The sequence below is a fragment of the Myotis nattereri genome (assembly GCF_964212035.1).
Source record: "Myotis nattereri genome assembly, chromosome: 5".
In the NCBI taxonomy this organism is placed as follows: Eukaryota; Metazoa; Chordata; class Mammalia; order Chiroptera; family Vespertilionidae; genus Myotis; species Myotis nattereri.
In genome coordinates this window covers 61914495-61935412 of record NC_138080.1, presented here as the reverse complement: position 1 = coordinate 61935412, position 20918 = coordinate 61914495, and the positions used below count along the sequence as shown (strand labels likewise).

Here is a 20918-nt window from a genome sequence, read left to right as displayed (position 1 = left end):
TTATTCAGTTAAGAAAAGTAACAGATACTGCAGTTACATGACGGTCTCTCCAACTGCCCGCTGAAAATACAAACCTCATAACCCACCATGACCAGCGTCTGCAGTGATTTTTCCACAAACGGTGCTGACCTGTTTCACACTGGTAAAGGGTTCCAACGGACAGTCCTTACAGAAGCAATTTCTCCACCAATTTATTCGTCATCTGCGGAATAACAAAGCTTTCCGTCCACAGTGCAGAGCTGACCATCCCACCCGCTGCAGTCCCGGTCGCCCTCCCGACTCCCGCGGTGCAGAGCGCGCGGAGGCGGCGGGGGGCGCCGCCGACGCCCCCAACGGCGGGCCCGGGGCCGCGCCTCCACCTGCCCGTCCCGGGAAACCCCAACGACACGTCGACGGCCGCGTCCCGCCCGGCGCCCGAGCTTCGCGACCACCTCGCGGACCCGCCCCAGGCGCGCGCCCCGGCAGAAGTTCGCCCTCTCGCGAGAGAGCCGGGCGGTACCTCCTTCCTCCCGGCAGGCTGTCCCTCCCCGCCCCCAGGCCGACTGCGCGGCGGCCTCCGGAGGGCGGAGGCCTCGGACGTGGCGGGGCCCGGCCAACCAGGGTGCTGGGCCTGGGCCGCCCCGCGGGGCCCTCGGCAGGCTGGCCTTGCGCGCCGCGGTCCAGTCCCCGGCAGGACCCGAGCCCTCCCAGGTAGACGGGCGCCGGCCCGGGGGCCGCTGGGGAGCAGCCGCGGGCCGGGCGGTGGGCGCCTCACCTGCGCGGCGGGGGCGGGGCGGGGCGAGAGGTGCGCACGCGCGCGCCCTGCCCGGGGCGTGGCGGCTCCGGCGACGCTGCGCAGCGCAGCCGGCGGGCTGAGCGCGCTCGCTTGCTCGCTCGCTCGCTCCCGGTGGCGTAATTTCCCCGCGGGTTTGCCTCTCCTTCGCTCCGCCGCCGTTCGGGGCGGGTCCGGAGAATGGCCTCGGAGATAGAGTCGTCGCTGGAGGCGAGCTTCACGTCCAGCGGAGCGCTGTCAGGGCCCTCGGTGTTTCTGCCGCCGGCGCGCTCCCGTATCTTCAAGATCATCGTGATCGGCGACTCCAACGTGGGCAAGACGTGCCTGACCTACCGCTTCTGTGCCGGCCGCTTTCCCGACCGCACCGAGGCTACCATCGGGGTGGATTTCCGAGAACGAGCGGTGGAGATCGATGGGGAGCGCATCAAGGTGAGCAGGTGGAGGACCGGCGCAGAGGAAGGACTCCGGGATGACAGGTGCCCCGGCCCCACGGTGGGCGAACGGCCGGCACCGTGCAGGGTGTGCGCTCCATCGTTTCACGTGCTGACGTGCAGACTGGAGTTGGGGATGGCCAGGATTTGTATATAGCGAACTACGAAGGCAGTGCTTCCCCAACTTTAATGCCATGCTAATGACAAGGGTTTATTTTTATTTTTACAGGCAGATTCTGCCTTGCTGAGGTCCCAGGTGGTGCAGATGCAGCCAGCCCGTGGACCACACTCTGAGTAGTAAGAGTGTAGGGGGCATCCACTGACTAATTGTCACTGTCCCATGTGCTGGGAACCAGTGAAGTCAGACCATAGGAACTTCTCCAGCATATGGAAAAGTCATTGAATAAATATGGTTTATTAAACAGTCATCTGAGCGCTTCCTGAGATTGTGGCAGTAGAGCCCCGTTGCCTTTGAGAAGTGCTTTGCATCCAGTTTTGCTACAATAGTTTCTGTAAAATCGTGAGTGATTTGAAAAAAATCTTTTTTCTTGCAGAAAAATTTTTTACATGATTGTTCCTGCTTGGGTGCCAGAAGCACATTCCTTGGTGCCACCCTCTCCCAATTCTTCTTTAGTTCTTATTGGTGGCTCCTGAGACTAGGGTCACAGAAATAGTGGAGAAGGCAGAAAGCCCAAGGCCAAGACTGGGATTCTGAGGAGCTGGAATAGGGCGTTGGAGAAGGAGGATCGGGACAGGGCCAAGGCCTCCTGATGGTATCAACCTTACACTTCTTTATTGCAAGCCACCCCGAACTCCTCAGCCATCTGATGCCTCCCCTTAAAACACGTGGCCCTGGGAACTGCCCTGCCTTCCTTACGCTACCTTTACTTTTTTGCTTTTAGTTAGAATGCTCATCTTTGCCTCAGTTCCCCGTGGGCTTTGTACTGCATGCCTTTTCCCGCATCCTTGAAGCACAAACGGTTTATTTTTTAGTTCCCTTACCATTGTCCTACTCCTCACCCTCAAAGGGTTTGTTTAAATGCTAATGATGGTAAAGGAGAAATAGGGTTGAAAGCAAATCAACCTTCTATAGGTCCTTTTGCTGTTTAATTTTCACTTTAATTTTTCTTTGTTCCATTGAAGCTGCCAGTGATGGTCCTTTGGGTGCACTGTATTAGGGAGTTAAGAGAGATTGGGATGCATTGCGGAGGAAAATACAGAATCAGGAGGGGCTGGATAATTTTCATCAGAAGTAGGTTAGGCCCAGGAGCCTGTGAGAAAATAATGGGGCTTCCGAGGTGTCAGTGGGAGTTTAGTTTGGAAGAAGCAGGAGTTCTGGGAGAAAGTGCATGGGCTTTGGAGCCCAACTGACCTGGCCCAAATCTGAACCTGTGAAAGGGTAGCAATGAGCTGTGTTCTTTGTAGGGTGACAGAACTGTCACCATCAGTTCTGAGGCTGCATAACTAGAGAGTGAAGCAGAGATAAAGCAGGACGTAGGCAGACAACTGAAGAGGAGAGGAATTACTCCCAAATGGGAGCAGGATGTTTTTAAAAAATAAGTACAAGGGCCATAGCCAGTGTCTCAGTGGTTAGAGCATCAGCCCTCCACCTGAAGGGTCCCAGGTTCAATTCCGGTCAAGGGCGCATAACTCAGTTGTAGGCTCAGTCCCGGTTGCAGGCTCATTCCCCAGCCCTGGTTGGGATGAGTGCAGGAGGCAACCAGTTGATGTATCTCACATCATGTTTCTCTCTGTCTCTCCCCCTCCCTTCCACTCTTTCTAAACATCAATGGAAAGCCCAACCAGCACAGCTCAGTTGTTGAGCTATTAACCATGACCTATTAACCCGTAGGTCATGGTTTGATTCCTGTCAGGGCACATGCCCGGAATGTAGGCTTGATCCCCAGTGTGGGGCATGCAGGAGGCAGTCGATCAATGATTCTCTCTCATCATTGATGTTTCGCTCTCCCTTTCCCTTCCTCTCTGAATTCAGTACAAAAATATATTTTAAAAATCAAGGGAAAAATATGCTGGGGTGAGGATTAACAACAACAACAAAAATAATAATTTAAAAAAAAATAAGTAGAGAGAAGGGAGGCAGGGAAGGAGTTGAGATTTGATGACCCTTTACCTGTTTCTGGATTGCCTTTTATATTGTAAGATCACAGATGAGTCAGGTATAAATTTAAGAGATACTTAACATTGAAAAAATATAAAACATGTCCAGTGTATAAAGGTGAATACTGGGATAAGTGCTGGCAGGGATAAGTAAACCATGGCCACTGGTGTGATGAAGATGGAGCACAGAGTTGATCCTTCTGGTTGAAAGGAGTAACGAGAGCACATTGTTTTTGGGAATTACTCCTCCTGAGCTTCAGCCTAACCTGTTACGTTAATAGGGACACGGACACTAAGATTTTCTTCCTTCTAAGGTCTTAGTTACTGCCTTTTACCTCCAAATGTAAGATTTAAAAAAACCTTTACTGTTGAAAGTATTAATATGTCCCCTTTTACCCCATTACCCTCTCCCAGCCCATCCCCACCCTCCAAATGTAAGATTTTAGAGACATTTTTATTGTGGTTGAAAAAACTACAGAAATGTTCGGAGATTTCTGTAGTAGAAAAAGATATGACTTTTTTGGACACTTTTAAAAAAAGCTTAATTTTTAGTTTATATTGAATTTATTGGGGTGACTGGTTAAGCGAATATATAGGTTTTAAGTGTATAGTTCTATAAATGTCATCTATATATTGTATTGTGTGTTCACCATTCTAAGTCAAGTCTCCTTCCATCATCCCCCATGTCCTTTTCTACCTCCCCTCACCCCCACCCCCTTTCCCTCTGGTAATCACTATATTTTTGTCCAAGTCTGTAAGTTTTTTGCTTAATCCCTTCACCTTTTCACCCAGTCCCGAAACCCCTCTCCCCTATGACAGCTGTCAGTCTGTTCTCTACCTATGAGTCTGTTTCTATTTTGTTAGTTTATTTTGTTCATTATTAGAGTGTTTAGAAAAAACTAAAGTGACATAGAAGAGCTTTATTCCACATACTGTTTCTGCTTCTTTTTTGTTAACCTGTTAATACATCTTAAGTGCTGCTGTTTATACCATGTTTATATTTTCTCTTTGGAAAATTACCAGTTTAACCTGAAATGACATTTCTTTTTATTTCATATATTTTTTTAAATTTTCCTTTTTCCCCCCCATTGACCCCCTCCAGCACCCCCTCCCCTCCCCAGCCCAGGTCTCCAGCACCTTATTTTCTGTGTATATGCATACAAGGTCTTTGGTTACCTCACACCCACCCATCCTCCCCCACCTTCCCTCTGAGATTCTGCACTCTGTTATTTCATCTTAAAGTGGAAGCTGGAAAGCTCTGTTACTTTACTAATAAAATGACATTCTAGACTTTATTTTGTTGGTTTTTTTTTTTTATAAAAATAAGATATTATGTTAAATTTTTTTAAATTAAATCTTTATTGTTCAGATTATTACAGTTGTTCCTCTTTTTTCCCCCCATAGCTCCCCTCCACCCGGTTCCCACCCCACCCCACTGTCCTCATCCATAGGTGTATGATTTTTGTCCAGTCTCTTCCCACACCCCCCACACCCCTTTCCCCCTGAGAATAGTCAGTCTACTCCCTTTCTGTGCCCCTGATTCTGTTATATTCACCAGTTTATTCTGTTCATCAGATTATTTATTCACTTGATTTTTAGATTCACTTGTTGATAGATGTGTATTTGTTGTTCATAATTTGTATCTTTCCCTTTTCTTCTTCTTCCTCTTCTTAAAGGATACCTTTCAGCATTTCATATAATACTGGTTTGGTGGTGGTGAACTCCTTTAGCTTTTCCTTATCTGTGAAGCTCTTTATCTGACCTTCAATTCTGAATGATAGCTTTGCTGGGTAGAGTAATCTTGGATGTAGGTTCTTGCTATTCATCACTTTGAATATTTCTTGCCACTCCCTTCTGGCCTGCATAGTTGCTGTTGAGAAATCAGCTGACAGTCGGATGGGTACTCCCTTGTAGGTAAATGACTGTCTTTCTCTTGCTGCTTTTAAGATTCTCTCTTTGTCTTTTGCTCTTGGCATTTTAATTATGATGTGTCTTGGTGTGGTCCTCTTTGGATTCCTTTTGTTTGGGGTTCTCTGCGCTTCCTGGACTGGTAAGTCTATTTCTTTCACCAGGTGGGGGAGGTTTCTGTCATTATTTCTTCAAATAGGTTTTCAATATCTTGCTCTCTCTCTTCTTCTGGCACCCCCATAATTCGGATGTTGGTTCGCTTGAAGTTGTCCCAGAGGCTCCTTACACTATCTTCATATTTTCGGATTCTTTTTTCTTTTTGTTACCCGGTTGGGTGTTTTTTGCTTCTTCGTATTTCAAATCTTTGACTTGATTCTTGCGATCCTCTAGTCTGCTGTTGAAACTCTGTATAATATTCTTTATTTCAGTCAGTGTATGCTTAATTTCTAGTTGGTCCTTGTTCATATCCTTGTCTCACTAGATTTATTGAGGGTTTCACTAAATTTATCGGTGGTTTCTAGAAAATTCTTGAAAAACCTTATAAGTGTGGTTTTGAACTCTATATCCAGTAGTTTGCTTTCCTCCATTTCTGTCATTTGTGACCTGTTTCTTTGTCTCCACATTTTTTATGCTTCCCTGTGTTGATAGAGTAGCTTTCTGTGCTAGGTGTCCTATAGGGCCCAGTGGCTCAGCCTCCCCAATTACCTGAGGTGGGCACTCTTGGTGCACCCCTTTGTGGGCTTTGTGCACAGTCTTGTTGTAGTTAAGCCTTGATTGTTGTAGGTATCACTGGGAGGAATTGACCTCCAGGCCAATTGGCTGTGAGAATCAGCTGTGTCTACAGTGGGAGAACTTCTGTGCTGGAGTCATCCTTCTGGGGCAAGACTTGCTTCAGTGGGGCTTTGGTGCTCACTGAGTCTGCCCCCTGAGTGTGTCCCTTATGGATCTGAGGAGTTGTAATCTGGATGGTCCCACTCTGACCACTGGGTACACTGGCTCTTGGATCTCTAAGGAGGTGCTAATTTAGCCTCTGCCTGAGGCTACCCAGCAGGAGCTATGGAGAGATCTGCAGATTCCTCTTCTTTGTTTGGGGTTTGGAGGTGCCCAGATGAGGCCCATTTGTGAAGCAATGCAAGCTGCTGTCGGGCCTTGGGCCTTCTTTTGGAAGTTCTGGGTCTCTCTGACCCAGCTGCAGTTTGTTAGGTAATTTTCAGATTGCAAAGGGCCAGGCCTTTCATATGCAAAAGCCTCTGCCCACAGCTTGGGTGGGGTGGGGTCTCAGGGAATCAACAGGGCGGAGCAAACAGCTATGGTTGATCCTCAGCCCTACCCTAGGAGGCCCCGTGTCTCAGTGTCCTGGTAATCGCTGCAAGCACCTCTGAGAGAAAGCTGCCCTCGAGTTCCGACCGATGCTAGACAGTCCAGTTTCTCCCCATATGAGTCTGGGTCCCCAGAGATTTTCCCAGAATTGGAGTTCAGAGCATTCGGGAGCTTGAGACTCCCTCCCTATTGAAAAAGACAACCGCGTCCTCAGTTGCCAGCCCTTTTGGCGTGCGCCTCCGTACCTCTGCACTTTACTTCTGCACCTCCTCTGAGTCTCAGTGTGCTTTTCTCTTTCCTTCTAGTTGTAGAATTTCCACTCAGCTAGCCTTCCTGTGGTTCTAGTCTAGATGATGTCTGTTTTGTCTTTTTGTTGTATTTTTGAAGTGGTTGTGCGAGGCAGCAATTTCCAGTGTTTACGTATACTGCCATCTTGGTTCTAAATCCTAAAATTTTAAAAATTTATTTTTGTTGATCTCAGAGAGGAAGGGAGAAGGAGAGAGAGAGATCATTGAGAATGATGAGAGAATCATTGATCAGCTTCCTCCTGCACACCCCCTGCTGGGGATCAAGCCCTCATCCTGGGCATGAGCCCTGATTGGGAATTGAACCATGACCTCCTGGTTCATAGGTCAACGCTCAACCACTGAGCCACCATAGTCAGGCATGTTAAATAATTGTAATTGTGGAATGGAAAATTTTCAGAGAACATGTTTTATAGCAGTGACATTTTAGGAAATGTCAGGAAGTCTATATTTGTTCACCTGTTCCTATGTACTATATACAGGGTGTCCCCCAAAAATGTGTACACACTTTTAACAGCTGATTTCTATTATATTTTGAAAATGTATTTTAATACACATTGCCTTTATAATTATTCAAAGTGTGCGCACACTTTTTAGGACACCCTGTGTGTATTATTCATAGAGGGAATCCAGGGGAGACCCAGGATGTCCCTTGACTTGCTTTTGTATCTGCCTTCTGTCCTTGAGGAGTCATTTCTTCACTTCAGCTGTCACTTCTACTACTAAGATAACTTCCAGATCTTTGATTGGGCCAGACCTCTCTCCTTCTCCGTCATTCTGCATTTCCTATTGTCTTCTAGACATGGCTGTTTGGACAACCCTCCTTTGCTCAAATGTCTGAAGGAATCCGTCTTTCCTGGCAAATCTGCCTCTCCTGTTTATCCTCAGTATCACCCACGGGAAAAAAGAGGGTGACTGCTAATGGGTGTAGGTTTCTTTTTGGAGTGATAAAATATTCTGGAATTAGATAATGATGATAATGGTACAGCCTTGGGAATACACTGAAAACCACTGAATTGTATATTTTAAAAGGGTAAATCTTATGATATGTGAATTATATCTCAGGTGTGTGTGTTTGTTTTTAATTAAAAAAGCCCACTTCAAACTGTATCTTTAACATTTCGAAAGATATTTTGGAAATAATGTGGATGACTCATGTAAAAGCTGTCCAAAAAAATTGGAGCTGATCTTTTCTTTTTAATAGCATTTTCTGTGGCTCAGGTATTCAAAAGTGATATCATCAATGAAGAATGATTTGTAATGTTTGAAGCACAGTCTATAAGTTCTTTTTAAAAGCCCATGAAAAGGAAATATACCCAAATATTAACAATGGTTGTCTTTAAGGCAATTTCCCTTTTTATTTCTATCTTATTATGTTTTCCATGTATCTCTTTTACATCCATGAAACATAAAAAAAAAAAAAAATTACACAGAATTTAGACCTGCCTCAGAACTGTGGAAGTCCTCCGTCAGTGTAAGTAATGAGGAGGAGGATGTTGATCCCTAAGACAATCTTAGTTTGTTTTATTTTGGGATGGAATTGACTCACCCATACTCCTCTTCCCATCAATCCTGCTCAAAACTCTGTGCATTGTAATTACATCAAGATATCCTGGAAACAAGAGGTATGAAATAATAACTTCATACTTTATTGGAGAGCCATAAAAGTAATTACTAAGTTAACAAGGCATTTACCAAGGACCATTTACAGTATCTCATCGGTTGCTGCTCTATGAGAAGTCACCAGTTTAGGCTTCTAGTCCATACTTTGAATATTTATAAATTGTACACATCTTTCAGTTAAAAGTTATTTAAGCAAATATGATTCTAGTATTTCCTACTGTGAGCAGTAAACTCTCATCATTTACTAGTAATTCCCCTCTTTTTTTTTTTTTTTTTAGGAAATGAACAAAGGCAGGATAATTCAGTGTTTTGAGATAAGAACATATGATTTATATTTAGTTTTATATAATTTTCCTCAATTCCCCCATATTTCCACTAAGAGATAGTGTAATAGTTTTGTTGGTAGAGATGTTTGGAATAGATAAGTAATTTTCTAGATTTAAAAAAATTTCAAGGGGGCCTGGATTTCATAGAATGTATATATTTGTTAATTTGGGGGTTAGACCCCATGACTCCTTTTAAAAAAAAAATACATTTTATTGATTTTTTTACAGAGAGGAAGGGAGAGAGATAGAGAATCAGAAACATCAATCAGCTGCCTCCTGCACATCTCCCACTGGGGATGTGTCCGCAACCCCGGTACATGCCCTTGACCGGAATCGAACCTGGGACCTTTCAGTCCGTAGGCCGACGCTCTATCCACTGAGCCAAACCGGCTTCGGCCCCATGTCTCTTAATATCTGTGTTAAGTCTATTATATTATTATTATTTATTTATTTTTATTAATCCTCACCTGAGAATATTTTCTCCATTGCTTTTCAGAGAGAGTGGAAGGGGGGAGTGAGGGAGCAGGAGAAAGGGAAGGAAGAAAAAGAGAGAGAGAGAAACATTGATGTGAAAGAGACACATCAACTGGTTGCCTCGTGCCCTTGCCCCCCAACTAACTGAGGGCGGGGAGCAAGCCACAACCCAGATACATGCCCTTGACCTGGAATTGAACCTGTGACCCTTTGTGGGGGCGGATGCTCTAATCACTGAGAAACACAGGCCTGGACAAATCTACTATTTTAAATTAGTGTTGTGAAAGGTAGACAAGGGCATATAGTAACCAAATTTATAGCAATTAGACAATGTTTGTTAAAATCTGATATAGTTTTCTCTTAATATTTTAAAAATCATTTTTGAAGCAAAATTTCATCCAGTCAGATCTGATTTACTGAGATTTAAATGCTCAATTGAAATATTCCGTTACTTGCATTAATTACGAGGTTTGTAGACTAGCATCATGAAATGTAGAGCCCATAAATCACACAGAAAAGGCATTATGGAAGGGAACTAAGTAATATAAGTGAAGAAGCACTAAAGACCATGCAAAGGGGGCTTAGATTTTCAATATGAATCATTGGAATGAAATTTCCTCTTTTCTTCATTTTCAGATCCAGCTGTGGGACACGGCGGGACAGGAACGCTTCAGAAAGAGCATGGTGCAGCACTACTACAGAAACGTGCACGCTGTTGTCTTCGTGTATGACATGACCAACATGGCTAGTTTTCGTAGCCTGCCATCTTGGATAGAAGAATGCAAACAGCATTTGCTAGCCAATGATATACCACGGATTCTCGTTGGAAATAAATGTGACTTAAGAAGTGCCATTCAGGTTCCTACAGACTTGGCACAAAAATTTGCTGACACGCACAGTATGCCTTTGTTTGAAACCTCTGCTAAAAACCCCAATGATAATGATCACGTGGAAGCCATATTTATGACCTTGGCTCATAAGCTTAAGAGCCACAAACCATTAATGCTTAGTCAGCCCCCTGATAACGGAGTTACCCTGAAGCCTGAACCAAAGCCCGCGGTGACGTGCTGGTGCTAAGTAACAGTCCTTATGAGCCTGGGATTTTGACTAAAGAAATACTTGCGAAGTGTAACAGTGGTAGTCATAAGATTTACTCTCAGATACAATGGGTCATCCTGGCACGTCACTGTCATCATCGTCATGCTCACTTCTGTATTTGGTCTTTACGTAATCAGGACCGCCACTGACAACACAAGAAAAACGTTGGTTTTCAGGTGAGGTTGAAAATGAAGCAAAGGTAGGGTGACCAGAGCATCTTCCCGTCAGAGCCCAGGGAGGGAGGCTTCAGAGGAGAGCACGATGGGGTTTCAGAGTCTGGCTGTTCAGGCCTGTGCTCCTGAGATGGAAAACAATATGAAGGGTTTAGTGCACACTTCATGGTGTGTGTCCTTTGGGAAGCATTCTCAGTAGGATCAGAACTTGTATTTGCCTCTCCCTGGAGTTCTCTTTTTGTATTATTAGTGGATTAATTGCATTATTATTGGTACATTTTAGAGCCAAACTTTAGTTCCAGTGGGAGGAGAAGGCATAGACTGTCTCAATTCTTAAAGGACTTTCCCAACAGTTGTAGATACTTAATATTTCTAATCAATGCCAATGAGTTCTGCAGAGATCATTGTTATTTTTGAGTAATTTGAATTGTTTTCTTACTAAATTCTATTAAAATTACGCAGAAACAAGTCAAATTCTAGTGCAAATGAAGTGACATAAGGTGCTTTATATTTTATTATGAAATCTTTAAACAGTGAAAAAAGGAATCGAAAGCATACAAGTCGCTGTAACTTGGGGGAATATAGGTAAATATGGTTCCTGGCTATCACAGGAGACTTAGTCTTAGCTTTTGGTAATTTCAAGATGTGTCTCTGGGATAGTATCTCCTGCTGACCCCACCCCCAAACAACTTAATGACTCAAGGCTGAATTAACAAATCATCTTCCATTTGGATTGTAGCTCTGAGTATTCACCTCTAATTGCTATGAGTGTACATATATTCCTGTAAGAGTATTGTGTTACAGTACCTCCATTTTTAAAATCTTTAAATTTATGGGCACAACATGCTGTTCCTCCTCAGTATAAAAATCAAGTTAGATATTGAAAAATCTTGTCTGTCCCTCAGTGGGACAAAGAACATTTCAAAAGTTTTTTTACCCTAAATATTTTCACTTTGAATTTAAGACTTTGCACATAGAAAATAGTAAGCTTGCATATGAAACTATTACATGAATGGAATGTAAGCCATGAATTTTGACTGTAATGTGCACATTGACTCATTCTGATGGATTGCTGTCCTTGATCATTTTAGAGGAAATCAAGCCAAAAGATGATTGTACTTACAATATTTTCAGAATGTGGGAAACCAATTAAATATGTATCTAATCTAGTTTAGGATTTCTGTTTTATCATCATGGTGGTCCTAACTGGATAATCTACACTAATAAAAGAGAAAAATGGTAATTGGCGTACGGCGATACCTTTTTCATTGGCTAATCAGGGCTATATGCAAATTAACGGCCAACTAAGATTGGCAGTTAACTGCCAACAAGATGGCGGCTAATTTGCATATGTAGGCACAATGCAGGGAGGCGAAAGGGAAAGCAGGAAGAAGCCCCCTGCCACTGACAGTGATCAGAAACCCAGGGGGGAGCTAAGAGCTGGGGGGCAGGGCAAAGGCGGCCCTGGGGCCGCCTTTGCCCTGCCCCCCAGCCATGATCGGAGAATCAGGCGCCTTTGCCTCCCTGGCCAGTGATAGCAGGAAGTAGGGGTGGAGCCAGCGATGGGAGCTGGGCACGGTCGAAGCTGGCAGTCCCAGGAGCTAGGGGTCCCTTGCCTGGGCCTAAAGCGAAGCCCACGATCGTGGCGCCACCCCCCCCCCCCCCCCCGCTGCCACTACAGGTCCCCGCTGCCCGGGCCAGACGCCTAAGCCAGAGGTGTCAGGCCTGGGCAGGGGCGGAGCCTGCAACCGCGGGGAGCTGGGGGTCCCCTGCCCAGGCCTGACACCTCTGCCGGAGGCCTCAGGCCTGGTCAAGGGGCCGATCCGGTGATTGGTGATCGGAGGGTGATGAGGGTCAACTCCTCTGGCTGAAGCATCAGGCCTGGGTGGGGGGCAGAGCCGGGGATTGGGGGGATATGATGGTCCCCTTGCCCAGGCCTGAAGCCTGGGTCAGAGGCATCAGGCTTGGGCGGGGGGTGGAGCAAGCGATCAGAGGGAGATGGGGGTCCCCTGCCCAGGCATGATTCCTGGGCCAGAGGCCTCAGGCCTGGGCGGGGGCCAGAGCCAGTGATCGGGGGGAGATGGGGGTCCCCTGTCCAAGCCTGACACCTCTGGCGGAGGCGTCAGGCCTGGGCAAGGGGCCGATCAGGTGATCGGAGGGTGATGGGGGTCAACGCCTGAGGGCTCCCAGTATGTGAGAGGGGGCAGGCTGGGCTGAGGGACACTATCCCCCCCCCCCCACCCAGTGCACGAATTTCGTGCACCGGGCCCCTAGTTTAATTATAAAATGAGATAATTATATTAAATGAACTAACTAAAAATAATTATAGAAAATAATTGTTCAGTTTTAAATATTAGAGCTTAAGGAAATCAAGTGGGTATTACTTGTGTTTAGAGAGATTAATTCATTTTTCTTATGCCAAAATTAAAAATGATTTGACTTTATGTAAATTAATGTTTATTTGTAACTTTTTATAGTGAAACAGTGACAACTGTAATAATTGTGATGGGTGTGATCGTTTTTTAAAGAAAGTAATCTGTTTATTGCTTTTCAAAACATTTTCTAGAGTGGGGAAGGAAAGTTTACAGACTTTTCAAGCACATTTATGTTTTTTCATTATGTTATGAATCGTTTTTAAAAAAGGAAATTAACTTTATTTCCTTTTGTAAAAACTTAGTAGGAAGTATTCTCTATAGTTCTGTGAAAGGACTTATTTTTTCACTTTAATATTTATTAATTTAAAGCTATTTGTATCTCATTCGTAATGATTTATTTTAACTTTTCCTATGTATGTTTTGTTCTTTAAAAGAGCATACATATTAATTGAATGAATACAGCTTTTAGATATTTTCTAAAATGTTTATAAAATACTTCATTGACTATTGAGAAATCACGTTCCAAATGGTGACTATCAAACAACTATTAATTTTAAAGCACAAATCACACATTTTGTAACTCCTGTGTGAATTTATTTGAACTGTGACCATAAATTGAAAACATCAGATAGGTGTTGGAGATGCCCATTTGAGAACACCAGAGGAAGCTAAACCAGAATCGAATGTAGTTAGCTATTGATGACAATGCTTTATTGACAGTGTACTGCTATGTTTCCTTAAACTCAATGCTTTTGTTGTGGAATAATGTCACTGTAACATTTCCCTCATGAAGTTCAATAAACCAGCTTTACTGTAAAGAAGTTGTGTTTCTTTTGGTGCCATTTAAATGATTCCCTGGTATCTTATGGCAGAGAAAGACTTAACCCACTGAAAGATGGGCTGGACATTTCTTTCACAAAATGACACGATTCAAATTGTTCATCATTTCTCTAAGGACAGGTGTCTGGGATGTATTTCATACTAAGGACTATGCCACTTTAAGAGTTAGTTTTACTTATTTTTTTTATATTTTTATTGATTTCAGAGAGGAAGGAAGAGGGAGAGAGAGAAACATCAATGCTGAGAGAGAATTACTGATCAACTTCCTTCTGCATGCCCTCCACTGGGGATTGAGCCTGCAACCTGGACATGTATCCTTTACCGGAATCGAAACTGGGACCCTTGAGTCCACAGACCAACGTTCTATCCACTGAGCCAAACCAGCTAGGGCAAGTGTTAGTTTTAGAGAAACAAACACAATTTATCCCTTCCTGGTGACTGTTGGGAAATATTTCCATCTGCCAGGCTTTGTTTCTGAAATCTGTGTCACTTGTAAATGAGCTCCTATCTGAGCATTTTAAAAGTTAAATTTCCCATTCTGTTTCAAAATGTTTCAAACTAAGACTTACACTAGAGTTTGGATCTATTTGTTAACATAATGCAGCCCACCCGTCATGGCTCAATGGTTGAGTGTTGGCCTATGAACCAAAAAGTTATGGTTTGAGTCTAGGTCAGGGCACATGCCCAGGTTGCGGCTCAATCCCCAGTGTGGGGTGTGCCGGAGGTAGCCGATCAATGATTCTCTCATCATCGATGTTTCTCCCTCCCCCTTCCTCTTTAAAATCAATAAAAAATATATTTAAAAAAAATGTCAATGCAACATCCAGTTAGTTTTTAAGAATGAATTGGGGACAGGGAAATGTAGCAAATGAATTCCAGTAAAAACCTTAGTGTAGTTGGTGGGCAGGATTGGAAACTCCATTTTCAGGTTTAATAAGCCCAGTTGATAATGTTCTTCTATTTGGGCCCGAGGATCTTTGTGTGGTCTTTTTTCCCCCCTGTAACTTTGACAGTCATTAAATGCAAGTATCAGCATACACTGGATTTAGAAATAGATCGTGAAGTGTCTTCAAAATAATGAAGCATATTTAATTCCCCCACTTTCATTCCATTTCTCCCTAGAATATTACTGTGGGGGGTGGGGGGAAACTACATTCATTAATTCTGCTTCTAGGAGCCTTGATTTCATATAATAGTTTTCACATCTTCACAGCCAGCATCTAGCTTTTGATTAACTTGTCTCCTCCACAACCACCCTTTTCCCTAAAGTGTTCACCATTTGATGATCCCTTATATCCTTAAGTGATTCCTCTTGATTCTTTAACAATTTGGCTCCAAGTGCTTTTAAGAGGAATAACATTCCTGATATGATGGTTGAGTCATGCTTCTTGGAAACGAGCAATTCATGCCCAGCATGATACCATAGCATTATTGCATTCAGACTTTGCTGAGAACATGCGTCTTCTGGGAGTTTTGTTATATGAAAGTAAAAATGAAGTCACTCTGCTTTTAACTCCTTTGCTAAGCTTAAAAAAAGAAAAAAAAGGCAATTCTTTATTAAAAATACACACACTTAAAATACTTGAAATCCTCATCTTTTTCTCTTGAATCATCATGGCATCCATTTCTACCAACTGAATCTCAGCAAGACCTCTACAAACCAGTTGGATCTATTTGTTAATGTCTCCCAGCCTCAGTTTCCCCATCTGCAAAATGGGGTCAATAATAATAATACCTGTCTTTTTTTATGCCTTTACACAATTAAGCTTGACTTATACTAATGAAATCCTCTTGGAAACATAAATAGGACTCCTTCAATTGAGAAAGTGTCTAATACAGACTTCTCCATTTTCTATTGTATTTTTGTCTTATGAGAGCCATCATCCCTAGATTTCCTACAGCCAGAGTAGGTTTTATGAATTGAATTTAAATTAGATACTCGTGATTTCAGATATCCTCCAAAGCAGAAACAAAACAAAAAGCTACCAAACTCTTCCAAACTGTGGGTCCCAACCTGGAGTTTCTGACCAGTGCGGCTTCTCAGATTACATCTTGTAACTACTGTCTCAGAGCCTCCTCCCCTCAGAGGGGACCCATTGAGGCTGGGCTGCACCAGAGGAAACCATTGTCTCCTAGAAGCAGCTTTTATCTCTCACCCTTTCTTCCCCTCTGAGCCTCAGGAAGCCTCGGTTCAGCCCAGGTTTTGGAACTTGGGCAATGGTCGCTGCCTCAAGGAGGCAGACGTGTTTGTGTGTTTGTGACTTGGAATCCATTTCTATTTTGGAGGCCACAGGATGAGTCACCCTCTCCTATCTCCTGCCCTGGCAAGCTGGTAGGCAGCTCTGCACCATGCCTAGGACCAAGGCAAATTCTGAAGACCTGAAAAAAAATAAAAAGGGATTGACCCCAAAGTATGAAAACAACATTTAAGAAAAATTTAATTAAATGTCTATAAACTAAAAATTATGCAGGCATTATTAATTGATAACATTAATATTCATAAAACATTAATTTTATATATATTTAACAATACATTTTTATTGAATTTAGAGAGAGAGCACATGAGAGAAACATCTATGTGAGAGAGAAACATCGATTCCGTATGCATCCCACCAGGGACTGAACTGCAGCCTGGGTATGTGCCCTGACCAGGAATTGAACCAATGATCTTTTGGTGCACGGGAGTCACACCGGCCATGGCAAAAACCCACGTTAATTATATTTTAAATCATTTAATAGGTTAGATTATTTCCCTTCAAAAGGACCATGTACCATGCTTGCTGAGAGATTAGCTGATTACAAAATAAATGGTTTATTTTTAGCTAAATCATAAAACAAATTTTCAGAAAAACAGTGCTAGGGATGTATTTTAATATATTTGATATGATGTGCAATGAGACCTTCAAAAGAAAGAGTTCTTGGACATTTGAATATAATCTGTGTTCTAGATGGTATTAGGGAATGCTTATTAATTTTCTTAGTTGTGATAATGGTATTGAGGTTAAGTGGGAGAAAATTAGGAGATATCTGAATAAGTATTTAGGGGTGAAGTGTCTTGAGGTCTGCAAAATAATAACAACTCTATGGTGGAAAGGAGGGGAGCTAGGCTCATTTATTCTGCTCATGGCAGCCTTGATTGTGGATAATAGTTTGCACCTCTTTGCGGTCAGTATCTTTTATTTGAATGCCATTTGTTTCCTACACAATCATCCCCTTCCCTTAAGTGTTTCCATTGGTAAACCACTCAGCATGGCAACCACCTGCTTTCAAAAATTTCTGCAAAATGATAAACAAATATATATGTGTGTGTTTTTATATACATAGATGGTCCCAACTTACGACAGTTCAATTTAGGATTTTTTAATTTTATATTGGTCACATAATAATTTGCATGAGATATTAAAAATTTTATTATAAATAGCCTTTGTGTTCTGAGCACGTTTAAGGCAGGCTGAGCTAAGCTATGATGTTCAGTAGGTCAGGTGTATCAAAGGCATTTTCCACTTACGCTATTTTCATTTGTGATGGGTTTAGCAGATGGAACCTCACGGTAGGCAGAGGAGCATCTGTACATACACACATCTGCAGAGAGAGACTGAATGTGAACCGTTAATCAGTGCTTTGAAGAGCTCCAGGAGGTGAATCAAAGCAGCTGGTTTGAATAGAGGAGGCCTGAGAGGAGAGGACATAAAATGAAATGGGAATTTATTTAAGAGATATTTTTTTGATTTCAGAGAGGAGAAGGAGAGAGAGATAGAAACATCAATGGTGAGAGAATCATTGAACAGCTGCCTCCTGCATGCCCTGCACTGGGGATCAAGCCTGCAGCCTGGGCATGTGCCCTGACCAGGAATCTAACTGTGACCTCTTGGTTCATAGGTTGACTCTCAACCACTCAGCTACGTCAGCTGGTGAGAAATTTAAATAAACAAAATTTAAGAGCCCCTCACCCGGCATGTGATGCTGAGTCTGCAGGAAGCAGGCATTTTGCCTTGACTGGCCAGGTCACCTTCACTTCCAAATGTCTTCTCCCGAGAGTTCCTAAGGCGTGTACAGCCATGGCAATTCAAATAGCCACTGGGCAGTGATAAAGACAGGATTTTCCAGTGCATTCTACTCTCAGCCAATCACAATTGCCCCCCCCCCTTTTTTTGCTACCACGTTGGCTTCCCTGATTACCCCTCCCTGGAAGTCATCCACCCATGATGCATATCCTGTGTTAAGCACTTGTTATTCCCACTATGAACTCTTGTTTAGCCTCTCATTGCCTTTGAAGAAGTAATGAATAAAAGATGAGGTGCATAAGCAAGAACCATTCATTTATTCAGCAAATAGTGAATGGCTCTCTCGTATGTTTCAGGCACTGTGCAAGGGGCTAAGGACATAGCCGTAAACAAAGTAGACAAAATCTGTAGTCCATTGATGCTCATATTCCAGTGATAAAAGATAACTAACAAGTAAACAAATACACAGAGTAACTGGATTGGGATAAGAGATAACAATGAAACCAATTGGGTGACGAGGTAGAGGGTGAATGCGGGGTCCTTCTAAGACCCCACGGTGGTCAGGGAAGGCATCTCTGCCATGGACCGTATGAGTTAAAAGCTGACAGTTGAAAGGGCAGATCACGCAACGAGCTGGAGGAGAGCACAGGGCAGAGGAACGAGCAGGTGGAAAGGCCGCGAGCCAGGAAAACGCTTGGCATGTTTGAGGAACAGAAGGTCTGGCTGGCCTGCCGTGCGTGGGGGAGAATAATGGAATGACACCAGAGAGGCAGAGGGAGCCAGTCCATTGCGAAGAGTTTGGATTTTATTCTAACTGCAATGGAAAGCCATCGAAGGGTGTCAGCAGAGTAATGGTGTGGCCTGCTTTACTATTTTAAAAGGTTACTCTGGTTGCTTTATGGAAAGTGGGTTGGAGAGTAAGAGATGAAGGGGGCAAGCCAGCCAAGGGCTCCCCTCGGGACTGCCCGCCCCTCCTGACATCTCGTTGGCCAGAACTGGATCTGGTGGCCAGTTTGGCTTGGAAGGTGCATATTTAGGCCCAGGAAGGCAAAGGAAAACATGGCCTGTGAATGAAAGGCTTTTGGGTAGTGAATCCAGTGTCTGCCACCGGAGCCACCCGCATTATACTTAAAACAAGCCTGTGCAGTAGAAGGGGCAACTTTTATCAGATTTGTTTGTGAAGGGGAAACGGCATTAAAGAGCACAAAGTTCATAGGGCTTGAGTCCTGATCTTTGACTGCGAATTGAAGGTGTCCTTCTCATGCCCCTTCATTGTTCTGGACCCCGTGAAAGGCTGATCTCAGCCACACGTGTCCTGGTGTGTCTAGTAGTGAGGCCTTCTTCCAGCTTTGCATTCAAAGTCAAGCGTACCTGAGCCATCATCACGGCTGAAGGCACTGGGGGGGGGGGGGGGGGGGGATGCCAGCATATCATCAGACAGTAGAATGGACAGAAGTCTTTTTTAAAATAAGAAGAAAAAATTAAAATAACAGTGTCTTCTGTTATACTAGGGAATATTGTTTCATCAAATAGAACAATGACAAGAACACGCACCCCAGGAGAGGTGGAGGCAACTTGCTGGAGTGTGGGAAGGACTTTCGAGGTTTTGTGTTTGCAGGAATACAGATGAGGTAGGTATAGTCAGAGAAACCCAGCCTTGCTAATATTTAGTACACGGTGGACACTGGATGTCAAACGGACACATGCCTTGCACATGTGGAATCAGGCGTCCTGATCCTGCAGGCCACACTGTGGGAGGAACCTCACCCCCTCGCTGTGCATTCGCTCTCCGTGGGCTGTGACAGTATGTGCATACCTGTGCCTGGTTTAAGTGGGTTTACCAGTCATATTATCTTAGATGGTAAACTTTTTCTAATTCTTCGTAATACGCCTAGAATCAAAACCAGAATCCTGGTCTGGTCACAGGTAATGCAGACGATGACTGTGGATTGAGGAGCTGTGCTAGCACCATCCGAATGTTTTCTCCAGGAATGAGAACCAGGGAGTTTTCACTGACATACATGGAACATTTAATGCTAACAGATCTAGTTCACAGTAGGGATTAGTTTGCCAATGAGCCTGGGAAATTCAAGGAAGGCAATTACGTGGGCAGAATTATGACAGGTAATGTTGGCCCCTGTGACACTGGTGTTTGAATATGTTTATCCTATATAATAAAACCCTAATATGCAAACTGACCAAACAGCGGAACGACCGGTCGCTATGATGTGCACTGACCACCAGGGGGCAGGCGCTCAATGCAGGAGCTGCCCCCTGGTGGTCAGTGTGCTCCCATAGGGGGAGCGCTGCTCAGCCCCAAGCTGTGCTCACAGCTGGCAAGCCCAGTGACGGTGGCGGAAGCCTCTCCACTGCAGGTGGGCAGTAAAGAGCGAGGGGTCTTGGACTGTGAGAGTCCCTGACTGCGAGAGGGATGTCTAACTGCCGGTAGGCGGACATCCCCCGAGGGGTCTTGGACTGCGAGGGACATAGGCCGGGCTGAGGGATACCTCCCCTATCCCCCCCACCCCCAGTGAACAAATGTCGTGCACCGGACCTCTAATAGTTAATAATGTTCTCTTTTTTCTTTAACTTTTTATTATGGAGATTTGGAAACATAAAAACACACAGTATACAAGAATGAACCCATGTCACCATCACCAGCTTCCACCATCATCCACACACAGCCAGTCTGGTTTTATGTACATCCCCATCCACTTTCTTCACTTCCTGCATTGGACTTTGCCTTAAAAGCAAACATCCTGATTGCTTTTAAAGATATTTTATCAAATCAAGCCTTGCTGGTTTGAGAGCCATTTCCCCCCCTTTTCTGGTGACTTTAGATATCTCTGCCCTGATCAGAACACGGCTCCCAGAGAGCAACTTTTACATTTCACCAGGCAGAGCACTTACTTTGATCTTAACTGCTCAGGAGTGTCATGCTGAGCATCGCTGGCCTGCACCGGAAAGCGGGAACAGCAGGCTTTCCGTGTGCTTCCCGGGACTCGGCCCACGGGCAGGATCTCTGGGAGGGGCCCAGGGATCTGCCTGCGGAAGCTGAGGAGTGGAACGCAGGCAGAGATGGTCCAGGTCACAGGTTTCAAGCTACCGTGCTGAGAACCTGGAAAAGCCTTCTAGAAAACCAGCTGCATTT

At 44.2% G+C, this 20918-nt stretch overlaps 1 protein-coding gene across 1 annotated transcript; it reads left to right on the top strand.

The window, feature by feature from the left end:
- Positions 1-952: 952 nt before the first annotated feature.
- On the top strand, positions 953-11783 carry RAB33B (RAB33B, member RAS oncogene family; the record flags this gene model as incomplete). The annotated part of the gene is made up of 2 exons (XM_081093494.1): positions 953-1201; positions 9914-11783. The coding sequence occupies 2 exons, from the start codon at positions 953-955 to the stop codon at positions 10352-10354; spliced, it is 690 nt and encodes a 229-aa protein (XP_080949620.1). The 3' UTR covers positions 10355-11783.
- Between the last annotated feature and the right edge of the window lie 9135 nt (positions 11784-20918).